The 24985-nt window shown below is 46.5% G+C and overlaps 1 protein-coding gene across 2 annotated transcripts in view; it reads right to left on the bottom strand.

Annotated features, from left to right (window-relative positions):
• PJA2 (praja ring finger ubiquitin ligase 2) overlaps nt 1-24985 on the bottom strand; it is a 215857-nt gene that overhangs the window by 128069 nt on the left and 62803 nt on the right. For both annotated transcript variants that reach the window (XM_069226383.1, XM_069226393.1), the window contains exon 2: nt 21735-21935. In XM_069226383.1, the coding sequence (XP_069082484.1) occupies nt 21735-21933 (199 nt within the window). In that variant the 5' untranslated portion in view covers nt 21934-21935. The remainder of the gene's footprint in view (nt 1-21734; nt 21936-24985) is intronic.

A 24985-nucleotide genomic window follows, 5' to 3' on the forward strand; every position in this document is an offset into this window, starting at 1 on the left:
AGGGAATACTGGTATCCCCCTTCTTCTGAGCTCTGCTGCAACCACCGGCATCACCTTTGTGAAGACTCGAGGTGCCGAAGTAAGACCAAACGGAAGGACCGCGAACTGATAGTGTTGCGACCCCCCCACAAACCGGAGCTACTTCCTGTGCGACTTGAGGATCGGGATATGAAAGTAAGCATCCTGCAAGTCGACAGACACCATCCAATCTCCTTCGTTCAACGCCAAAAGAACCTGTGCTAGGGACAGCATTTTGAACTTCTCCTGCTGGAGGAACCAATTCAAAATCCTCACGTCCAGGACTGGCCTCAACTGACCATCCTTTTTGGGGATCAGGAAATATCTTGAATAACAGCCCTGACCCCTCTCCTGATCTGGAACCAGCTTTACTGCACCTTTCGACAAAAGGATTAGCACTTCCTGTTGTAGTAAAAGAAGATGGTCTTCTGAACAGAAGGATGGGCAGAGAGGGATGGGAGGGGGTAACTCCCGAAAGGGAAGAGTATAACCTTTCCCCACAATATCGGTGACCCAGGAGTCCGATGTTATTGACTCCCACATGTGAAGAAATTGAGACAGTCTCCCCCCTACAGGAGATGCATGTAAAGGGAGTGATGGAGGACTAAGGCTGCTTTCCCTGCTGCACCCCTCCGGGGGAAGAGGAAGAGGCAGAGTGCTGCTGGGTGGCCCCTCTAGTACGAACTCTACCCCTGCCCCTGAATGATCTAGAAGGGTGAGCTGTCGAAGGTTGCTGTCCTGCTGCCTGGAATCTCCCTCGAAAGAAGAGCCACGCCCAAATCCCCTAAACGATCTCAAGGAAGTGGAGGTGGATGCTTGCAGTCCCAAGGATCTTGCCGTGGCCCTACTCTCCTTGAACTGCTCCAAGGCAGAGTCAGATTTTGCCCCAAATAGTTAAATCCCCATCAAAGGGCAGGTCGAGTAGGGGTGTCTGCACAGCAGGAGAGAATCCTGAAGACCGTAGCCAGGCATGTCGTCTTGTTGTTATGGACATGCCCATAGCCATGGCCACAGAGTCCGATGTGTCAAGCCCACATTGGATAACCTGGGTCGCGGCCGCCCGAGCGTCCGCCAAAAGGTTAAGCACCTCCTGAGGCAATGCAGTGTGTGTCTTGGCTTCGTCCATGAGAGCATAAATGTACCTTCCCAGGATACAGGTAGCATTTGTTTTCTTGAGGGCCATGCTAGATGAAGAGAACGCCTTCTTAGCAGATTGGTCCATTCTCTTGTGCTCCCTGTCCGCGGGAACCCCTGGAAAAGATCCCAGAGCAGAGCGTGATGAGCATGAAGCCTGCACTACCAAACTCTCCGGAGTCGGGTGTCTGGACAAGAACGCTGGATCTCCAGGAGCCACCCGATACCTCCTCGCCACAGACCTGTTTACTGCTGTCGAAGTCACGGGCTTCTTCCACACCTCCATTATCGGGCCAAAAAGAGCCTCATTAAACGGAAGAAGGAGCCACAGCTGAAGAAGGATGCAAAACCTCAGTGAGAATGTTTGTCTTAACATCCGCAGCTGGAAGAGGAAGGTCAAGAAAATAAACTGCCTTCCTGACCACCGAATGGAAAGAGGCAGCCTCCTCAGTGTACTCCCCCGGAGAAGCCAAGTCCCACTCCAGGGAAGTGTCCAAACCACTAGCCGTTTCCAAGCCTTGCAGGTCTCCCAGTGGTTCCACAATCTCACCCTCCTCCAAGAGCTGCTTCTCATAATCGTGCTCCTCTAGCAGTCTCAGAGCCAACCTCCTGGAGCGGAGCCTGGATTCAATCCTCAGCATCGATAAGGCATCTGCTGACGCCAAAGACCTCGGACAGCGTCGACTATCGGATTCATCCGACGCCGGATCCATCGGTGCAGTAGGCTTCTTTAGAGTAGATGAAAGCTGCAGCGAACTCATCGGCGCCGGGGCAGTAGATGTCGTCAACGTTACAGGTCTTCTAGGTGACGCCACTGGTACCGGCGCCGATCCAGCACTTCCCGAAGGAAGGAAAGGCATGAAGGGCGTCGGTCTGTATGAAGCCGGAACACCCATGTCATAGGCCAATGGACATGAAGGTCCCGAATGACCACCTCCCGGAGCCAGGGTGGCAAAGATGCTGAACATCGCATCAAGAAATGTGGCAGGGTCTGTGCCTGGCACCAGGAACGCCGGATAACCTTGCGGAGCCGGTGCATGAGGCGAAGCCGGCGTCGGCTCGGGCACCTCCGTCTGCGCCGGAGAGACTGTCGGCTCCTGGTGAGGATCGACTTCGAAGACCGACGTCGGAGAAGTAAGAGTCGTCCGAGGCGAATGTGTCACACAGTCGGACTAACTTCCAAGTCGTTCGACGGAGAGCCTTCGGCGACCTCGAGCGGGAACGGTCCTTACTTGACTGGCGCCGTAAATCATGCCGGCGTCGGGAGTCTCGATGTCGCCTGTTAGATTTCGATGACTTGGAAGAAGACTCACGGCGATGATGTTTCTCCTTCTTCTTAGACCTTGCCAGGAACAATTTGGCCTCCCACTCCTTGAGAGCCTTCGGATTCATGCGGTGACATGAACCGCAAGCTTCGACCTCATGGTCAGAGCTCAGACACCACAAACAATTCTCGTGTGGGTCTGTGACCGACATTCGACCTCCGCACTCCCTACAGGGTTTAAAACCCGACTTCCTTGGCTGAGACATTGTTACACACGAAGTGAAATAGTAGCTCCCTGGTAGCCTCAAAGAAAAAAACCTTACTCGAAGGTACGGAAAAAAGGGAACTGACGTCTGCACGTCGACGAGGACCTCTTATTGCCTGGATGATGTCATACGGCGTCACGTGGGAGTCGGGCAATTGTGACGTCATCGTCGACGTGCAGAGCTAGAAGAAAAGTTTCCGTCAAATGCTGGCGCGTGGGGAAAATTATTTGGTGAGGAATCCACAGGTAGTTGTATCCATCAGAACAGTAATGCTAAGCAAGGACTTGGGTCAATGTTAGACTAATGAAGAAAGAGACAGGCCAAGGAACACTGTGAGCAACTGCAGGCACATTAAGCCTTGTTGCAAGCATGAAACATCATAAATTCCTATAATCCCTCACCAAGACTTGTAAATGTATCACATTTTGCCAGGGAGAAGTGTTAACCAGCTCAATGGTGTTACTAAAGTTTAGTGCCGTCAACAATACCAATTGACATTACCCATCTTCTAATTACACTTCATCTGATGATTAAATACCTATAAATCCTATTGTATTTTAGTGGCTGTGCAGTCATGCTTATTGTCACGATTAATGTAGTTGACAGGCTATAATTTTGGTATTTCTCCTTCTGTCAAAATAACGTTTCACACATGCATACCATATTTGATCTTGACATTTCTTTTAAGGGGCACTAGATAAAGCTTTCAGGATCATTTTCAAAGAACTAATAATGTTTTTATCATCCAGGCAGAATTTTTTAGCTGGAGTCCGGGCACTAAGAAGCTGCTTAAGTAAAGGTTCTGAGCCAACATTTCAAGTCTATGAGAGGCATAGCACAGAGTAATGTGTAGAAAATAAATTAAGATTACTCTACTAATTAGGGGCACAGAGCACAATTTTACCAAACATCTAACAGTAGCGATTTCATACTTTAAAAGGAAACATCACTGACAAATGTCCAACAAAATAATTCTGCATACAGGAATGTTTTTGAACTTTTAAAAGTCAGCTAAATATGTATACACATGTATTGTATCTGCACCAAAACCTGGTAAAAATGGGAAGACAAAATTGGTTTCAACAATTCTACAGAAATGAAAAAAAATCTCCGATAATGACACCTCTGCTACACCTGAAAATCCAAAAGCAACATAATTTATAAGTACCGGATGACCCACTTGGGGTGAGCAGTATGAAATTTTAGTGCATAAGAAAAGAAAGAAAAACACCACATGCGCCAGAAGACCAAGACGGGTAATGGGATGCCCTAGGGGTAGATGCTTGTTGCCTGGTTTGTGTTTGTATTGTGGCTGCTCTAATAATGCTAGAAGACTGTGCTATCCATCAACGCCAAAATAGTCTTATGAATTCTCATAACTAACAGACTAGCAAGATTAGAAAATATCAAGATCAATAAAATGATTCTGCTTCTCATACTATTAGATCTATCTGCTATATTTGATGTCCTCGAGCCATCAATCCTCTTAAACAAGTGGTAGTGATGTCAACATATGCAAAGCACTGATTCACATAAATACTTTGCACATTGTGTTACACTAAGCCTGTCTGCCTGTGTCATAGCTACAGGGGGGTGAGCTCAGGTTAATTTAGTGACTTGTGGGGTTCCCTCTGACAGGATAGTGTTATTTCTTGATGAAAGTGACCAGCCATCCTAAATAACGATCCACTTTCTTACAGCAAGATAGAAGGAAAGGATATAAATACTATGAAGGTGAGGGAGCTCAAACGTTTGAGGAATTTTAATATTGTGCAGCCTTAACCACCATCCAACTGCAAGGCACATTAAAGAGTATTAACAATGCATGAAAGCACTTAATGCTTGACAACTTACTTCAGGTTTTCTGGAGCTGAAAAAAAGATAATTTGAATGTAGATACACAAATGCAAAAATGAAAAAGATATTAATTGCAGCCCTATACGCAGAAGAGGTCAATAAGGTATCCGCTGGCACAAAAAGTGAAGAGACCCAAAAAGGGGTTAAAAAAAGAAACTTGCATAAAAGCTGAAAGTCTTGACAATGGAATTCAATGGGTTGACAGACAATTCCAGACGGACCTCATACTAATGGTAGCACGCAAGGATGAACTGAATGCCTGTTCACCCAAACAATAGACAATGTAGGTCAAATGCTGCTACCTGTAAGTGGCACAATGTGCATAGCTTAAAGTGAGTGTTCCAGCTTAAGCTGCAGGACCAATAAGAGAACCAAACAGCAAAAAGTTCCAAACGTGGGCCAAATGTTGCAAGATGGGGCTGTGCATCACCAGACTGTGAAGTACAAGGAAAGCAGGCCAAGATCCAGACTGTTCTGTAGAAAAAGAACTGGCAGGGGGAGCATACTTTCAAAGATTGAGGGCACAATCCTGAGGAAGACGCCTGCATGGTACCAGCATTAAAAGCAACGCTATAAACACAGTTTCCAGCCCTGACACCCAAGAGAGGATTACACACAAGTTGAGAAAGTGAAAGAACCTAGACATAACAATATTAAGGGACACAAAGTTGTAAATGAACGGTATCATGATGTACCCAGACTTAAGGATGGAATGACATCATTACCTACATAAGAGTCAGTGTCGCAACTTGGTCGGCTCAAAGTAATTACTAAAGGGAACATTAACTTGTTTACCCCAAAACACAAAGATAAGACCTTTTTGGAGAATGTAAACTCGGATAAAAAAGTTACGAGCTAATGGTACAGACTCACAAATAGTTTGTCAGACACAAGGAATGGCGATTACTCTTTCAACTAGCAGAAGACATTTCTATAGTAAGCATGGAATAGAAACATTATCGTGCAACATCCAGGGAAGTAAATAGCAAAACAATGAATGCGCTTGTCTTTCTTTCTCATTAAACACATTTAGAAACCATTTGATTTTGCTTGACATCATTGCAAATAAAAATCAAATTTTTCTTTTAGCTAGGGGCAATCATCATTGGCACTTTAAACAAGCACTCGCATAGCCAATAGGTATGGTGTTTTTTAAGCTATTAACTTTTCAAGTGAGATACATAATTGTGAAATTTTTTGATGCAAGCATTTGCTGCCAAAAAAGTCAATTAAAGAAAACTGTCGACACAATGTCTAGCATTGGTTTAGTGTTTCAAGATGGCCATGAAATTTAGAATCAACACGATGGCCTTCATTGAACAGTACTGTACATATTGTATCACTGTTTTGCTGTTCCCAAATCACCGCCATGTTGATTCTAAAAATGGCAGCTATTATGGAATGGTAAAAACAATGATAAATAATGTACAATACCATTCCACGACGGGTGTTTGGTTTAGAAGTAGTGAGTGCCCAGGCTGCAGCCCACTGCACAGAAAATGAGCAGCCTGACAACATTGGCCAGGGAGCTCCTGGGAACCCCCAAGAAAAAAAAAAAGGGGGCAAATTGGTTATCAGTAAAAAGGGTGTTCTCAAAATGAAATGGACATGGGAGCTGCTGAGCACTGGGAAAAGTAACTGAGTGGCCCACCAGACCTGTCACAGAGAATTCATTTTAAGGCAAATGCTCATGTGATGGGGCAAACATGCAGTCACGCACAGGGCAATATAGCCAATGGTTGAATTGGGATGACTCACTGCCCCATGTTGTATGCAGTCTTGTGGGTGGGGACAAAATATAAAGGATCAATCCAATAGCACCAAAGGGCTGTTCCAAAGCGTATGTATGTATGTGTAGGAGTATATATGTGGTGACCAAGCAAGATGGCCGGCTAGATGCACCAGAGCGCTACGCCCCCGTAAGTTATAATTATAGTGCTGAATCCTCTTAAGCGCACACACATCTGACCCTTCTCTGTGTGGGGGGCAGATGCTGTGACATGGCGACAACATGTGGATGCCCTAAAAAACAGTTTTGGGGCCAGGTAGCTGAATCCTGGGTCCTGTGCGCAGCCTAGGAGAGAGAAAGCCTGAGGGCCTTGAGAGGACACGACCGCTGGTGTGAATCCTGAACACCATACCAAGCGCTGGCATTTTTGTCGCTGGCGGTGCATACCTGGGGGGCCTCTGCCGTTCTGCATTATCTGCAATTGTCTCCCCACTCAATCCCGCTGAAGACCACGGGGGGGCATCTAAACTGCAACTGTCAGTCGAGTAAGGCTGATCTCAAGATGGTGGCCTACATGGTGCCGGGCTGTAGCTGTTGATTGCGGCTGTGTCGGGAAGGGCCACAGCAGGTGGCCCACACAGTCCTGCAGAGGAACACCGCCCCTCCCTCCACGGAGGATCAAAAGTGAGCAGAAGGGGATTTCATTACTCTCTCTCTTTCTCCTAAACTTTGCCTGTGAATAACTGGTGTTAACCGAAACTGGTGGAATTACACGTCTCATGTGGTGAACGTATACAAGGTCCCTCAACCACAGTGATGATATATGGGAAGGAATCATAGATCTTGGGTCCCAGGTTGTGCTGCATGCTCCAGTGAGGCATCTCTGATTACTCTAGGTAGTGAACCTGCAATAAATACACACACACATATATATATATATATATATATATATATATATATATATATATATATATATATATATATATATATATATATATATTTAAAAAAAAAAAAAAAAACTCTCCACCCTAACCTGCTAACTCATTGCTCCCGTCATTATCAATCATTATTCTTGGAGGGGGGGGGGGGGGGGGGGGGGGGGGGGGGGAGGAGAGAACCCAGCAGGGAAAATGGCTGGGAACCCCAAGATCTTCCATATGAAAACACAAATACCACAGGCGCCTACTTACTCAAATATTTCCATTGATTAAGGTCGTTCTGACAGGGCCTGAGCTGTTCCAACACTGCCACTGCTCATAGGCCCCTCTAACCTATGCAGGGGACACGTTTGCTTATGGACTTCTAAAAGTTGGAGAGCCTGCAAGAGATACCGCCTGCACCCCTTTCTTGTGCGGGGATTGTCTTCTACCCTTAACTGAGCCCTGGCAGGCCCACGATGGGTGCATCCTGGCTACACACCCTCCGGGTCTTTGTGACACTTTACTCTTGTGTGGAAAAAGATGGTGAAATATAAGGCACAAGGGGGGGGCAGGCAATCACACAGTCCCGGTCTCTCTCCCCTTCCCCCCCAAAGAGATGAGGCAAGACACTCTGATGGACCAGAATCTAGGAAACGCTACCCAGGGCACCACCAAAATCCAGACAACCATCCAGAACTCCTGTGTAGCCCTGGAGACTAAGATGAACTTGATGGCTATGGATATAAACCATCTACAACTAGACCTGATGATCTACAACTAGACCTGATGATCGGGTCACTACTAATGAGAACAAGATCAATATACTACAGCGCAACATCAAAGACCTACAGGCCACGATTGAAGACTTGAAATCTACTGCAAAACAAATGGTACATCATCTCAAAGATGCGATTTCACAGAAATAAACCTGAGCGAGAAGAGGGCCCTGTGGCCGACCTCGTCCCGGAAGATTGGATTACCAATGTGCTTCAACGTAAAAGGCTTTTGATACTTTTCTCTACTGAGCAGGCACATACAGCACTGATGCCACAGCCACAACATGGGCCCCCCTCACCCAACCCAAACCCCCCCCTACACCCTGGATGGAATCCCTATGCCTGGGCCGTGATGGATGCTCGGTGGCGTGGAGGGCCAGCAGCAACGAGGGCCACATCGATCAAGCCAACAGCACAAGGCTTCTGCCAGCCAGACTGGCAGAGGCTGGCGGCAAAGATGAACATCCTAGTCTACCTAGATGGCAGGCTGCAGGCTGAAAATAAACCTCGGGTCACACACAACTTCTTTTCACCCATATGTTTATTACAAGAGACCCAAGACAGTGAACCTTTGGTGGACTAAGCGGACTTTTACTGGCAGCTACGATTTCTTTTTCTATGCCACGGCTGATGGAGTGAGCTCTTGGGGTCAGCTTGGTGGCCATGTCGCTAACAACCCTGCCTGATTCTAGATGGAGATTGTAAGTTATTTGTGTTATATACACACTTTTGCATTGGGCGATATATACACACTGTGGCGGGAGTTACCTGGGGACTGGGCTGAGGTTGACTACTAAGCCCTTCCTTGGTAGGGACTCGTGATCTGTGCCAGTCCTAGTGCCCTGGACTGAAGTTACACTGATTGGTGTACTTGTTACTGTTCCGGTTGGTGTTTAAGGGGTTAGGGTGGGAGACTGGGTCGGATTTTGCTACGTCTTCACTGCTGGTTGTGCCGGAAGGGTCTAGCAGGAACTGTCTGTGGGTTGGACATGGGTTTAGGGATCTACAGTTTTTTTTTACTTGTTTTAGAGACTGCTTAACTGTGGCCATTGCTATTTTTCTATGGGACAAGTCAGCTTTCAGGCAATATAAATCCTGTAAACTATAGCATGTTCTATGCTGTGCGCTGAACTTTGATGGCCATTGTGCATATGATAACTTTTCCACTCCATGAGTACTCAATGTAAACTGCTGTCCTGGAATGTTCAAGGACTAAATAACCCCACAAAGTGGAGTAGGGTGTATGCGTACCGCAGTTGCTACGGGATAGCTGTGGTACGCCTACAAGAGACATGTATGGGGGGGGAGCCCTGCATTAAGTACCTAAGAAGGAGGTGGAGGGGCTCACCTATGCTACATCTTATTCTGGTTATACCCGCGGAGCGCTCTTCAGGGTGGCACCTGGGATCCCATTTAAATATACTTGTGCCACTCTGTCTAATAAATATATACGCACCAAATATAGATGATGGAGCCTTTCTTGTCAAGGCGCTAACCACTGCCCAAATATCCCCCACTGCGAAGGTCATAAAGGCTGGTGATTTTAATTGTGTGCTGGATGGACAAGTTCACCCTCCCCACCCCTTCCCGACCACTGCCGTTAAACACTCTCTTACTACCTTATCTATTATGGATATTTGCTGATATGACACTCGCATGCACTTACATAAGCTTGTTACACACCACCGACAACATTGTACAGATGCCTAGATTATTTCTTTGTGCACTCTAATGCCAATTATAGGGTAGTGAGCACACAATACTTGTGCCGATTTTCTTCCCATCATTCACCAGTACTACTTCCAAACTCCTTGGAGCGTCAGAGGCCCTAATACCTCTTTGGCGCCTTAATACTGACACACTAACTGACAAGGTCTTTAAACGCGTGATTACGGAGGTCCTATCCCATTATTTTACTAATAAATAGGGCAGTACACACAGCAGGGTGACAGAATGGGATTCTATGAAAGTAGTGATCCACTAGGTGTGTCTGACCATTACGGTCGCCATATACCGAACATTGGAGGAAGGCTTGACTCAGAAGTAAAAATAATTGAAGGCACTTGAGCAGGCGTTACTGACTTATCCGGACTGCTTGGGAGCCTGGGATAGTCAACGTCATAAAATATGTGAGGTGTGGTACCAGCTTGAGAAACACACAAGAAACGTGGGAAGATGACCCTGGTATATTGATATAGCATCTATCAAAAGATTCTTAGCCATGTTTTGGCGAAAATGCTACTCCCGTACCTCCCATGCCTCATTCACACCGAACAGGGATTTGATTTGGTTGCCTGGAAGTATGTCTGGCAAGTGCTGGCCAGACTGGGATAAGGGCAAAAATATATAGGCTGGGTACAATTGCTCTATGGGTACAATTGCTCTATAGGTCCTCGAGGGCTTGGGTATGAACAGGCCACTGTGTCAGGCACTACTGAACAACAGCAAGGAACCCGACAGGGATGCCCCAGTCTCTGATGATTTTCGCTACTGCAATGGAACCCCTTGCATGTTGATTGTGACAAGCCCTACATAGATGGCGTGTACAGATAGGCAACACCAAACAATCAATATCGCTGTAAGTGGAGGATGGGATGATTTATCTCCATCAACCTGATATCTCAGTTCCGCTGCTGCTTAATGTTATGCAAGAATTCTGGGAATATTCAGGGCTGAGACTTAATAGTACAAAATACATACTATTCCCACTAGGCCACTTATAGAGCATATCTCCCCAACGGCTTCCTATTGTGGACCTGCCGTGGGCAACGGACAACCTTAAATACCTTGAAATATATGTTGCACATACGGAGCAGCTGACGTTTGACCTGAACTTCGGCAGGGTAATAACTAACTTGTGTTCATCTATCATTTTCTGGAATACTCCAACTGTCCCATATGTGGAACACAACGATAATCAAAATGGTGATTTTGCCTAGTTGTCAGTATCCTCTGCAGGGAGTAAGGTACGAAATACCCCAAAGGGTGTTCCAAGACCTGGACTCTCTCTTGGTGATGTTTCTTTGCGTTGGCAGAAGATGCAAAATATGCCTCAACATACTAAAAAGAGAATGGGGCAAAGGGGGAATGAAATACCTGATCTATAATTGTATTACCTTGGGGCCTAACTGCAACATGCAGTTAACTGGCTAGATAGAGAGCCTAACTTGAAGAGATCACTATTTGAGGACACGCAAGATGGAGTAAAGCTAGGTAGATTGTTGATGCGGTGTTGTGAAATTCTGGATGCCGTCCCATTGGCAAATTATGGATCAGGGCAGTTCATAAGGTGACTGGGCATGTCCCATATGCCCTGATCTAGATGTCTGGACACTGCACCCATTTGCCCAAATTACAACTTATATGTTGGTCAATAAGTGGCAGGAGTGAGCGTGTCTAATGGTGTTGGACATTTACTTGGGGGGAAGTTTTATTACTATACAGGAGGCAATCGCTACATTTGGACAGGGGAATGGAAAATTCCTCCAATATGCAAAAAGAACGAGTTACTTACCTTTGGTAACGACTTTTCTGGTGGATACATTAGCTACCTGTGGATTCCTCACCTAATGAATACTCCCATGGCGCCAGCATTCGACGGAAATCTTCTTCCTAGTCTCTGCACGCCGACGAGGACGTCACTCTAGCCCACGCGACGCCGTCTGACGTCATACAGGCAATAAGAGGTCCTCGACGACGTGCAGACGTCAGTACCAACATTTTTTACGTGCATGAGAACAACAACCCAATGCAATGAAAGAGCAAGGCAACATCCCATAACATTGTAAAATACACAACATTGCAATAAAATGGCTGTAAATTTAATATAACTCTCTTTTTTTTTTTTTTTAAACAAATAAATGCAAATCATGTATATACACAAGATATATACATATAAATATACACAAGTATCCATATATACAACATCTATTGCAACCTTGAATACCAAGAGGAGCGCACTCAAGGATTACTTGGTAAGACCAGAAAGGCAACGGGGAGGCGGGTGGGACCGTGAGGAATCCACAGGTAGCTAATGTATCCACCAGAAAAGTCGTTACCGAAGGTAAGTAACTCGTTCTTCTGATGGATACAACTACCTGTGGATTCCTCACCTAATGAATAGAGTCCCAAAGCAGTACCACTCCCGGTGGAGGGTGCCTGTATGGTCAAACCAAGAAATCCTGCAGCACTGACCGTGCAAAATGGCCGTCCCTTCTGACCTCAGAGTCCAAACAGTATTGTTTCGCAAAAGTGTGAAGGGACGACCAAGTTGCGGCCTTGCAGATGTCGACCACAGGAACACCTCTGGCCAAGGCCGTAGTGGCCGACTTAGCTCTGGTGGAATGAGCTCTAATGCCATCAGGAGGATCCTTCTTTGCCAAAAAGTAACAGATTTTAATGCAAAGAACAACCCACCTGGAGAGTGTTCTCTTGTGGACTGCCTTTCCTCTCCTCTTGTCCACGTATCCGATGAACAGCTGATCCTCCAGCCTGCAATCCTTCGTTCTATCAATGAAGAAGCTCAACGCTCTCTTTGGGTCCAATCGATGTAGTCTCTCTTCCTCCTTTGAAGGATGAGGCGGAGGATAGAACGTGGACAAAGTAATTGTCTGGGCCAAATGGAAGGGTGAAACAACCTTCAGGAGGAAAGCAGCCTTGGTCCTCAACACCACCTTATCCCCATAAAAAGTTGTATAAGGGGGTTTTACCGATAAGGCCTGCAACTCACTCACTCTCCTTGCAGATGTTATAGCCACCAGGAAGACTGTTTTAATAACCAAATACCTTAATGGGCAAGAATGCATAGGCTCAAAAGGGGACCCCATAAGGAAAGTGAGGACCAAGGACAAATCCCATTGAGGCATCACGAATGGTTTTGGAGGATATTTATTTAGAAGACCTTTCAAGAATCTGAGAACAATAGGGGATTTAAATAACGATGGTTGATCTGGAAGACAAATGAAGGCTGACAGGGCAGACAAATAACCTTTAATGGTAGCCACTGCACAACCTTTCTGCGCTAGAGACAGAGCAAAAGACAAAACATCTGACAGATGAGCATGTAAGGGATCAATCTGTCTCTCTCCACACCAGATAACAAATTTAGACCACCTATTAGCGTAGATAGATTTAGTGGAGTGTCGCCTGGCCGCTAATATAACATCCACTACATCAGGCGGGAGAGAGAAGGAACTCAGGTTGCCCCGTTCAATCTCCAGGCATGTAGGTGTAGACTCTGGAGGTTGGGGTGTAAAACCTGCCCCTGCGACTGTGAGAGGAGGTCTGCCCTGAGAGGGAGACGGAGCGGAGGGCACAGCGAGAGTTGAAGAAGGTTGGAGTACCACACCCTCCTTGGCCAATCCGGAGCTATTAAGATGACTTGAGCCCGGTCTTGGCGAATCTTCCTCAACACTCGAGGAATCAAGGGTATGGGGGGAAACGCGTAAAGCAACTGGTCGCACCAGGTTATCAGAAACGCGTCCCTCAATGCTCCCTGCACCGGATACTGGAGGCTGCAGAATAATGGACAATGCGCGTTCTCCCGAGTGGCAAACAGATCTATCCGAGGAAACCCCCACATCTGGAAGATTAAACGGACTTGGTCTGGATGGAGACGCCACTCGTGGTCGGCCGAGAATTGGCGACTGAGACTGTCCGCACGTACATTCAAGACCCCGGCCAGATGATTTGCTACCAAGCAAATCTGATGGTCCTTTGCCCAGGACCATAGTCGAAGAGCTTCTCTGCAGAGAAGGTACGACCCTACTCCTCCCTGTTTGTTTATGTACCACATCGTGGTAGTATTGTCCGTCAGGACCTGTACCGACTGACCACGAAGGGAAGGGAGGAAGGCCTTGAGAGCCAGACGTACAGCCCATAACTCTAACAGACTGATATGAAACCTCTGTTCCTCTGGAGACCAAAGTCCTTTGATCTCCAGATCCCCCATCCCTTGTGAAAGATTGTTGCTCGCAATCCACCACTTCAAGTCCACAGCAGCATCTCTGGAGATCTTGACCACACCTTCTAGATCTCCCTTGTGTTGAGACCACTGCCTTCGGAGGCACCACTGAAGAGCCCTCATGTGCCAGCGAGCAAGCGTGACCAACAGTATGCAGGAGGCAAACAGACCGAGCAGACGAAGGACCTTGAGGACTGGAACTACCGCTCCATTTCGAAACATTGGAACCAATTCCTGAATATCTTGAACCCGCTGAGGCGGAGGAAAGGCTCGATTCAATGTTGTATCCAGTACTGCCCCTATGAACAGGAGGCGCTGAGAGGGCTCCAGGTGAGATTTGGGCACGTTCACCGAAAAGCCCAGGTCGAACAACAACTGGGTTGTGGACTGCAGATGATACGACACAAGCTCCGGGGACTTGGCTTTGATCAACCAGTCGTCCAAGTAAGGGAATACTGCTATCCCCTTCCTTCTGAGCTCTGCTGCAACCACTGACATCACCTTCGTGAAGACTCGAGGTGCTGAAGTAAGACCAAACGGGAGGACCGCAAACTGATAGTGCTGCGACCCTACCACAAACCGGAGATACTTCCTGTGCGACTTGAGTATCGGGATATGAAAATAAGCATCCTGCAAGTCGACAGACACCATCCAATCTTCTTTGTTCAACGCCAAAAGCACCTGTGCTAGGGTCAGCATCTTGAACTTTTCCTGATTGAGGAACCAATTCAAGATCCTCAGATCCAGGATCGGTCTCAACCGACCATCTTTCTTGGGAATCAGGAAGTACCTTGAGTAACAACCTTGACCCCTTTCCTGCTCTGGAACCAACTCCACTGCGCCCTTTGAAAGGAGGACTTGAACCTCCTGTTCTAGCAACAGGAGGTGTTCTTCTGAACAATAAGATGGGCGGGGCGGGAGGGGGGGCGGAAACTCCCGAAAGGGAAGGGTGTAGCCTTTCTCCACAATACTGATAACCCAAGTGTCCGTTGTAATAGTCTCCCACTTGTGGAGAAAATGCCGTAATCTTCCCCCCACAGGAGAGGAGTGAGTGGGAAATGGTGGAAGCCTAAGGCTGCTTTCCCTGCTGCAACCCTCGAGAGGACGAGGAAGAGGCAGAGTGCTGTTGAGGGGCTCCTCTGGTGCGGGCCCTACCTCTCCCTCTAAATGATCTATAGGGGTGGGACGAGGCGGTTGCTGGAACCTCCCCTGAAAGGAAGAGGAGGAAGAGCCACGCCCAAATCCACGAAACCTCCTGAAATATCTGGAAAAGGCAGAGGAAGAAGGAGCTTGCAGCCCTAACGATTTGGCTGTGGCCCTGCTCTCCTTAAATCGCTCCAAGGCCAAATCTGCCTTTGCTCCAAACAGTTTGTCTCCATCAAACGGGAGGTCTAATAGGGTCGACTGTACATCCGCAGAAAACCCTGAATTACGGAGCCAGGCCTGTCTCCTTGCCACCACAGCCGTGCCCATCGCCCTAGCCACCGAGTCGGTCGTGTCCAGTCCAGACTGGATAATCTGGGTTGCGGCAGCCTGGGCGTCTGAGACAAAATCCAAGAGTCCCTGGGGAAGCTCCGTAAAAGAAGATGAAATATCATCCATAAGAGCATGGACATATCTCCCCAGAATGCAAGTTGCGTTGGTGGCCTTCAACGCCAAACTGCAAAAAGAAAATATCTTCTTGGATTGCGCATCCAGTTTTTTGGAGTCCCTGTCTCCTGGCACCGTCGGGAAGGATCCAGGCGCTGATTTTGAAGCACAGGAGGCTTGTACCACCAAGCTCTCCGGCGTAGGGTGTCTTGAAAGAAAGCCAGGGTCAGATGGTGCAGTCCGATATCTCCTGGCCACAGCCCTATGAACTGCCGAGGAAGATACATGCTTCTTCCACACCTCCAACACCGGATCAAGCAAAGCCTCATTAAACGGCAAGAGAGGCTCCGCTGCAGCAGAGGCCGGATGCAGCACCTCCGTCAATAAATTTTGCTTCGCCTCTGCCACCGGCAAAGGCAGGCCCAGAAAATTAGCCACCTTCCTCACCACCGCGTGAAAGGAAGCAGCCTCCTCCGTATACTCCCCTGGAGATGAAAGGTCCCACTCAGGGGAAGTATCCAGCCCACTGGCCGTATCCAGACCATGCAGTCCATTACCGGAGTCCTCAACCTCTCCTTCCTCCAGGACTCGCTGGTACTCCTGCTCTTCCAACAGACGGAGAGCACGCCTCCTTGAATGTAGTCTCTGCTCAATGCGCGGAGTCGACATGGCCTCAGCCGAAGATCGGCGACGATCTCCAGAAGCATCCGACGCCGCAGACAGCTTCGGCGCCGATGAAGGAGCAGGACAAAGGGATCTTGGAGCCGATGGACCCACCGGAGTCACAGGACGAAATCCCGACGTCGACGGGATGGAAACATCCGGAGCCAATCCCTCTGAAGCCACCGGAGCGGCCACCGGAGCGGCCACCGGCGCCGAGCCCACATTCCCAAAAGGGAGAAAGGGCATAAAGGGTGCCGGCCGAAGAGGCGCAGGATCACCCAATGAAAAGGCCAAAGGCCCCGAAGGACCAGCCGGAGCACCTCCTGGAGCCATCTGCTGAAAGATGGTATACATCGCATTCAGAAATGCGGTACTATCGGCTCCAGGGGCTGGAAAAGCCGGATACTGGGGTGCCTGGATCGAAGGTGGCCTCGACGTCCACGACGCCGGAGACATCCCAAGAGGCTGCATCACCTCAACCACAGACGCTTGTCCAGGCGAAGTCGGTGACGCCGGAGAGGGCAACGGCATCGATGGATGCGGCGTGACCGTGGGACTGACCTCCCAAGTCCTCCGACGTCGAGCCGAAGGCGACCTCGAACGAGTCTCCTTGCTTGAATGACGCCGTGAATCTCTACGGCGACGGGAGTCTCGATGACGCCGATGAGACCTTGGCGAGGAAGACTTCCTGTGATGTTTTTCCTTTCTCTTCGACTTCGCCAGGAATAATTTAGCCTCACGTTCCTTGAGGGCCTTCGGATTCATGTGCTGACATGAATCGCAAGTCACAACGTCGTGATCGGAGCTCAAGCACCAGAGACAGTCGGAGTGAGGATCCGTAACGGACATCTTGCCCCCACACTCTCGACAGGGCTTGAAACCCGACTTTCTCTGAGACATTGTTACCGCAGAGAAGAACTACGCAGCAGAAAACACACTGTAACCACTAAAGTAACAGTAGCTCCCTCGAAGATAACCGTTTCGAATGCACAGAAAAAAGGGAACTGACGTCTGCACGTCGTCGAGGACCTCTTATTGCTTGTATGACGTCAGACGGCGTCGCGTGGGCTAGAGTGACGTCCTCGTCGACGTGCAGAGACTAGGAAGAAGATTTCCGTCGAATGCTGGCGCCATGGGAGTATTCATTAGGTGAGGAATCCACAGGTAGTTGTATCCATCAGAAACAGTGGCTACTGCTTGATGGTTGTGGCCATCGTTCCCGGACGCACCTGAATCCCTACGCACAATGACAACCCTACTAAACATAGTGGGTGGGCGTTGGCTAAAACACATCTGTACAGAGCTCTACGGGCAGACAAACGTAGAGTTCCACTACGACTGGAAGAGACTTGGCAACCTCTCTGCAACAAGCCCATCACCCCAAAAGATTGGTGCAAAATGCACACTGGGGTCTGTAAGGAGTTTACCTGTACGCGGTTCAAACAAATATAACATAACTGTGCCTATGGTTTACCTCTCCCCTTAAAGATTTCATACCATTTACCCAGAGAGGGACCCCTGCTGTGGCGCTGCCCAGATGAATTTTATACATGTGCTTTGGCACTGCATACTGATAGCCCCATTCTGGGAGGCCGTACTTTCTCACGTACGGCACGCCAACGGATGGGAAATACCAAGGCAGATTACCTGATGCCTGCTGGGTCTGCTACCTGACAATCCAAAGAGAGACTTGAGCAGACGATACGCCTTGCTGTGGCTCACAATGGCAGACAACGCTTTGCAGTACTACAATGGCTTAGCCCCCGACAATTGACGACTGGAAAAAAAAAAAAGATGTAATTGAGTGGGCTGGGGCGGGAGAGGCTCACATGAGGAGAACGTGTTGAGACAGAAGGGCAGCTGAAGCCTTGCTGGTCTGGGGTATAACTGCACAGGCCTTTCCCCCTATTTAGAAGTGGCCTCTTCTGGAACTGAGGGTGACAGGAAGTTCCCAGACCACACTCCCCTGGTGGACCAAGTAAATATATTTGGCCATGACTGACGCAGAACATACTCCTACTGTGAATGTTCCTGGGTGTTGTTGAAACGGACAACATGCTTGATGGTAGAGGGCACGCATAGAGAAGCGTACTGTATATAAGTATATATAGCGAAAACCTGTCACTTTGCATCTGTGACCATCAGGGATATCCTTGAACTGTTTTATCCCTTGCTCTGATATCTACTTACGAAGATGATCGTAACCAGTATGGGTAAACAAATATATGAAGTTCTTGTAATGTATTATGTTGCTTCATTCAAATGCTAAGAAAAATTATATTATATATATATATATATATATGTATATATTACTAATGATGAGCACATCTAAATATGGCATACAGCAAGATCTCCTTTAATATTCCTTATGCTTCAGTTGTTTCCGTCTTGCGCAAACAGTATAATAACTTGAAACTGCATTCTCTTATAGTATGTCAAGTGCAGACAGTCATCAAACTTAGAAGATTACAAGTGGAAAAGAGGGCATTCTGCTTTTTGCTCCTACTAAAGGCTTCAGATTTAATGTTGGAAGTCTCTTATTTTATACCAGTCGTCACGCTGGAGGAGGAGCAGAAGTCATTGAAGTTTGCAACTAAGTACCACAAGTTTAAAGAAAATCAAGACATGTGGATATAAAAACATTTCTAAGCACTAACTGTACTTATCAATAAAAGGCCACATCTAGGGGTAGGCTGATTTAACGACAGAGCGATACCATGCAGTTTTGATAAGGTAATTTTAAAACTCAAGGCTCTTTTTATTACCTCCCCTTCATGCCAGCAAATGTGTTTGATTGTAAGAATCCATCTTTTTTTTCCATTTGTCTGTTTCTCTATGTAAAGACTGTTGTGCCTTTTGATCTGTGTTTGCCTCTCTAGTACTTTTAAAAGCCTGTTTTCTTACTGCTTAATGATTGCAGACTTGTCTTGAATGGGTTCTCACGTTTGTTCATCTTTTGTAGGAAGGACCTTGTGCAATAACAGCTATCCAAGACACAGACCGAGGAAAAGCCATTAAGATATATTTCATATTTCTGAAGGGCTCTCCAAGTCCCATCTCAACTCTTATCCTATACAAACTTTACAGAGGTGTTCGAGATATTCTGATATAGAGGAGACCTATTAAAAAGCAGAGAAAACAATATACCCATGGCACAAACCAGGACTCAAGTAAAAATGGGCTGTCTAGCTAAATAAGATCAACCAAACAGTTATTCAAGCTGTAATGGTTACTGAAGTCACCAGGAATCAGCCCGTGCAGTCCACTTACAGGGATGTTAAAATGCGGCATCTGCTATTTTGAATTCTGCATAAAGGCAATGTCATTATATTATAGCCCGCCGTAGCGGACTACACCGGCCATTAAAGACCTGCTCCAGCGTCAAGGGAGAGGGACTTTAATGACGGTATAGCCCAGCTACAAATGGCTATAAGGCTATAGCAGTGAATTTATGCAGAATTGCTATTAAAAGTGCTAAAGATGTAAAAACAAAAATCACGTAATACGTTTTAAAACAGTTAGCTGTGAGCTGCAAATAGCTGAGAACATTTATTGGCCAAAACCCTGTACGAAAAACATAACCACTTACTTTCATTTTAACCTTCGGAAGAATACTTCCTGCACATTATCTGCATGCTGAATACAATGCGCATTTAGGCACAAAGCCTAGTAGGTAGGGTATAGTCTTCGTTGTGAAGCAATGAGAGAAAAAAATCCTTCTATTTAAAGGCCTGACCTCAAATACTCTGTCCGACACATTAGAGTACAATCAACATGGAAATGTTGTGAAAACAGGAAATAAAGAGCTGTTAGTCTGCCCTCGAATATCTGCACAGCACTGCGAAACACTATTTAGTTGGGAAATGCGGAAGCCATAAAACAGTCCCACAGCGAGTACTTAAATAAGGTATCCAGGGTTTCGCCACACTCCTGCACACCAAGGTGACAGCAACCGGAAACGTTTATGTCACAACTACTCTAAAAGTCTCCAAGACAGATGAGCAGGGAGGAAGGGATAACTGCTATAAGGGTAAATGATGTCAGAGTAAAGTGTAAATCTTGAAAAACTTTACCAGCAGGTTACTCCATGACCCCGAAAAATGTTAACTTTTGAAATCTGAAAATATTAAGCATTAGATTAGGTAAAAAAAGGCATTTGTCTCTATAATAAGCATTGGTTTGAATGTTAATTGTAAAATAACAGTTGGATGTTAGAAAAGGATAGTTAGAATAGAGTGATGCGCCTGTCTAATTACTTTGGTCTCTACACCAACAGGTGAAATCTATTTCAGAAGCCCATGGGCCAGATTAAATCAACTAATCAAATTGTCGATATTCACATCTGAATTGAAAACATTAGTGCTGCCACAACAAGTTAAGTAGCAACTACGAATCCAAGCTTTTACATGAGCAATATGCACGCTCATACCTCTCACACTACACCACAAGTTACGCAAAATGGGTTCATCAAGGACATGAAAAAGTCCATATTAACTTGTCTAATTTGTACACAGCCCTCAAAACAACTGCTTTGTAAATTTTACAACCAAACCTCTTCAAATGTTTTAATGTCTTCACTGCGAGGCAAATGCAATAAAGAAAGCCAAACGCTCCATAAACTGCATATAGTTTCTGAAACGGGAAGGCTGGTTGGGGGCGTAAGGAGAGTGAGAGAGAAAGAAGAGTCTCAGTCTCAGTCTCAGTCTCAGTCTCAGTCTCAGTCTCCCTCCCTCCCTCCCTCCCTCCCTCCCTCCCTCCCTCCCTCCCTCCCTCCCTCCCTCCCTCCCTCCCTCCCTCCCTCCCTCTCTCTCTCTCTCTCTCTCTCTCTCTCTCTCTCTCTCTCTCTCTCTCTCTCTCTCTCTCTCTCTCTCTCTCTCTCTCTCTCTCTCTCTCTCTCTCTCTCTCTCTCTCTCTCTCTCTCTCTCTCTCTCTCTCTCTCTCTCTCTCTCTCTCTCCTCTCTCTCTCTCTCTCCTCTCTCTCTCTCTCTCCTCTCTCTCTCTCTCTCTCTCTCTCTCTCTCTCTCCTCTCTCTCTCTCTCTCTCTCTCTCTCTCTCATGTCATGTCATGTCATGTGAGATGTTTCCAGACTGTAACGAATCACTCTGGTCATAAGATGTCCTCAGGCAAAAAGCAAAAGGTTAAACATAGGTGCTAAATAAATCCACAACATATGATGAACATCATATTTGTGGTATTTTATGATGCAACACAGCATCCAGATTTAATGTAAAAGGTTTAGCCAATTTCACTCCTCAAGTTAGTTCCAATCTTTATGCCAATCAACAGCAAGCATATAAGTAAACCTTGTAATCAATATCTGTCTGTGGGCAACTTGTCTTTATACTAAGTAGCAGTTGCTGGCATTTAGTTTTATTTCAAGACCACTGCCTCACTGCTGTTGCATTTCCCATGCCTCATCGATTATTATCACCAACTGAGCGTCAACTGTGAGTCTCCCAATCTGACGCTTCTCCTTTTAATTTTTTTTTTAACCAACTAGCGTGAAATTAAATTTGATAGATCACATTAAGGTACGTAATTATATGGCACACACATAGGGGGTTATCCTTTTGAACATCATCAAGTTCAAGTCCTTCACATTCTCTGCTCTGCGGGCTCGATGTCCTCTCTGAATTGGCCAAAGAAGGTCGAAAGCTGACATAGGCATGTCTTCTTCCATACCTGCGCCCAGTAATGGTCTGGTAACCTCCTGCTGGTTTGGGCCAGGCCGGCTTGCCCGCTTCCTGACCCATGGCTGAGGAGAGAGAGAGAGAAAAAAAAGGAGGATCAGATGAAAAATGTACAGTAATTCAAAAGAAACACGCATTAACAAATGAAATAGGTTTGACATTGCAAAGACTGATTTTTTTTTTTTTTTTATTGTATTTTTTTTTCTCCCACAAACATATGTAATAAGCCTCAAAGTGAAAAAAAAATTGGAAACTGCTGCTGGTTAAATGTGTCAGCAAGATGAGCAAAAGAACAATGGATTTAACCCAGACCTGTGATTTAGGGGGGGGGGGGGGGAGTGGGGGGGGGAGTGTTTGAAAAGTTTCAGCACCCCGTCCATCATCCTTTTGTGTTGCTAAAGTCACCATAAGTTGGCCAGGGAATGCCAGACATGGGTCCCCTGCTCGCTGTGCCACTGGATTCAAGCTAGCCTGGCTGATGAGGAGGGATACCCCGAAACCAGTCACAGCATACTTGTTTCTGGTCCAGAGAGGGCCTGGCCTTGCCGCGCTGGGCTATTTCCATGGGGAACAGGGCCAAGACTGATTTGCATAAGACAGGGTCCAAACTGGGGGCCTGGCAAGCAAAAGAATAATGGATTTAACCCAGATCTGTGAGTGGGGGGTAGAGAGTTTGAAAAGTTTCAGCACTTCATCTGTCATCCTTTTGTGTTGCTGAGGGTGGTGGAAGTCCCACTCAGGCAACAACCACAATCCTGGTCAGGGTAAACCACAAAAGGCACTAAATTAACCAGTCCTTAACGTTTTGGTAGCTTGGCTCAAATGTAGTCAACCTAAACTCAGAGACAATGCGGAGAGTACTTATGCAGTACACAAACAGTAATAATGAAGGGAAAAACACAAGAAAAATCCAACACCAATTTAGAAAATAAAGTAAAATTTAATTAACAACATACCAGAATGACAACAATCCAATCAGCTGAACCAGAGAAATTAATGTGTAAAGTTGTTAGTAAAAATAGTGCCTAAAAGCACAAAGTGCCACTCACAGTCATCTGTTCATGCTAGACTGGGCTGAAGTCACAAGTTCAGCCAACCACGATGTAGAATGAATCAGATACAGGGAACAGGTCAGTCCTAGTTAAAAGTTACCTTCTGCCCCCATTGTGTAGAGTTCTGTTCTCGCTGGAGGCCGCGAGGAGCAAGGAAGGTATTGTTGATGGACAGTCAGTGCTGGAGTGTCACGCCGGCAGTCACCATGGAAGGTCACTGCTGCAGCACAAAGTTTAACTCTTGCACTGCCGGTTGCCACAGACTGTAGTTCTCGGTGCGAAGAGCAGGCTTCACTGGAGCTTCATGTTGGCGGTCTTTGCAGGCCTTGGTGGTAACAGGACCATTTGCAGTCACAAGGAGCCCAAACATTTCTTTTAGGAGGAGTACACTTTCAGTGAGCCAAAGGTCTGAGCCCAGGTTAGGCACCTCTTAGGGATCAGGGATTCACTCAAGCAGAGGCCAGCTGGGATCATGCAGGTCCAGTTGCTGGTCCAGTTGTGGCAGGTAAGCTGGGCAGTTGCAGAAAGGACTGAGGCTTGTTGTGTCCTGTAGCTCAGGGTCAGAAACTTACCCTTGGAGTCACTTTGATTAGCCTGGGATGAAGGCAAGCAGGACCAGTCTTCCTTCTCAAACAGCAGAGCAGTCATTCAAGCAGCAGGGCAGTCCTTCTCCTCTAACTTCCAAAGGTCTAGGAGTGTTCTGATGACTGGCTCTTGAGCTCCAATTTTATACTTTGTGCCAGCTTATGAGTAGAGGTGTAGTGTGGTCATTTTTATGTATTCTTTGCGCGTTTGCTTCAGGCGTTAGGCCTTTGTGCACTTTGCCCGGGATGTATTTTATTCCTTTGCTTGCAGCATAGAGCTTCTGTGCACTTTGCTCTAAATGCATTTTATTCAGCTTTGTGCTGTTATTTTTCAAATAGCCAGTTCTACGGTCTTGTTTTATTTTTTATATCACACTGTTTAGCCTACTTCAGCACTGGAGTTCTCAATAATACATTCTTGCTCACTCTGGGCTCCAGTCAAGGATACAGTCTGGTACATTGCCGATAGATGTGGTAGGGGTTTAGTCTTTGGATACATTCTTGCGTAGGGACGTTTTGTGATCACACTGACATGTTAGTTATAAAAACACTTCCTTGTCCTAATACACGCAAGAGGGAGATTCCGACCAGGGAACCACAACTACAGGGAGTGCAGAATTATTAGGCAAGTTGTATTTTTGAGGATTAATTTTATTATTGAACAACAACCATGTTCTCAATGAACCCAAAAAACTCATTAATATCAAAGCTGAATATTTTTGGAAGTAGTTTTTAGTTTGTTTTTAGTTTTAGCTATGTTAGGGGGACATCTGTGTGTGCAGGTGACTATTACTGTGCATAATTATTAGGCAACTTAACAAAAAAAAAATATATACCCATTTCAATTATTTATTATTACCAGTGAAACCAATATAACATCTCAACATTCACAAATATACATTTCTGACATTCAAAAACAAAACAAAAAGAAATCAGTGACCAATATAGCCACCTTTCTTTGCAAGGACACTCAAAAGCCTGCCATCCATGGATTCTGTCAGTGTTTTGATCTGTTCACCATCAACATTGCGTGCAGCAGCAACCACAGCCTCCCAGACACTGTTCAGAGAGGTGTACTGTTTTCCCTCCTTGTAAATCTCACATTTGATGATGGACCACAGGTTCTCAATGGGGTTCAGATCAGGTGAACAAGGAGGCCATGTCATTAGATTTCCTTCTTTTATACCCTTTCTTGCCAGCCACGCTGTGGAGTACTTGGACACGTGTGATGGAGCATTGTCCTGCATGAAAATCATGTTTTTCTTGAAGGATGCAGACTTCTTCCTGTACCACTGCTTGAAGAAGGTGTCTTCCAGGAACTGGCAGTAGGACTGGGAGTTGAGCTTGACTCCATCCTCAACCCGAAAAGGCCCCACAAGCTCATCTTTGATGATACCAGCCCAAACCAGTACTCCACCTCCACCTTGCTGGCGTCTGAGTCGGACTGGAGCTCTCTGCCCTTTACCAATCCAGCCACGG

Source organism: Pleurodeles waltl, chromosome 1_1 (assembly GCF_031143425.1).
Source record: "Pleurodeles waltl isolate 20211129_DDA chromosome 1_1, aPleWal1.hap1.20221129, whole genome shotgun sequence".
Taxonomy (NCBI): domain Eukaryota; kingdom Metazoa; phylum Chordata; class Amphibia; order Caudata; family Salamandridae; genus Pleurodeles; species Pleurodeles waltl.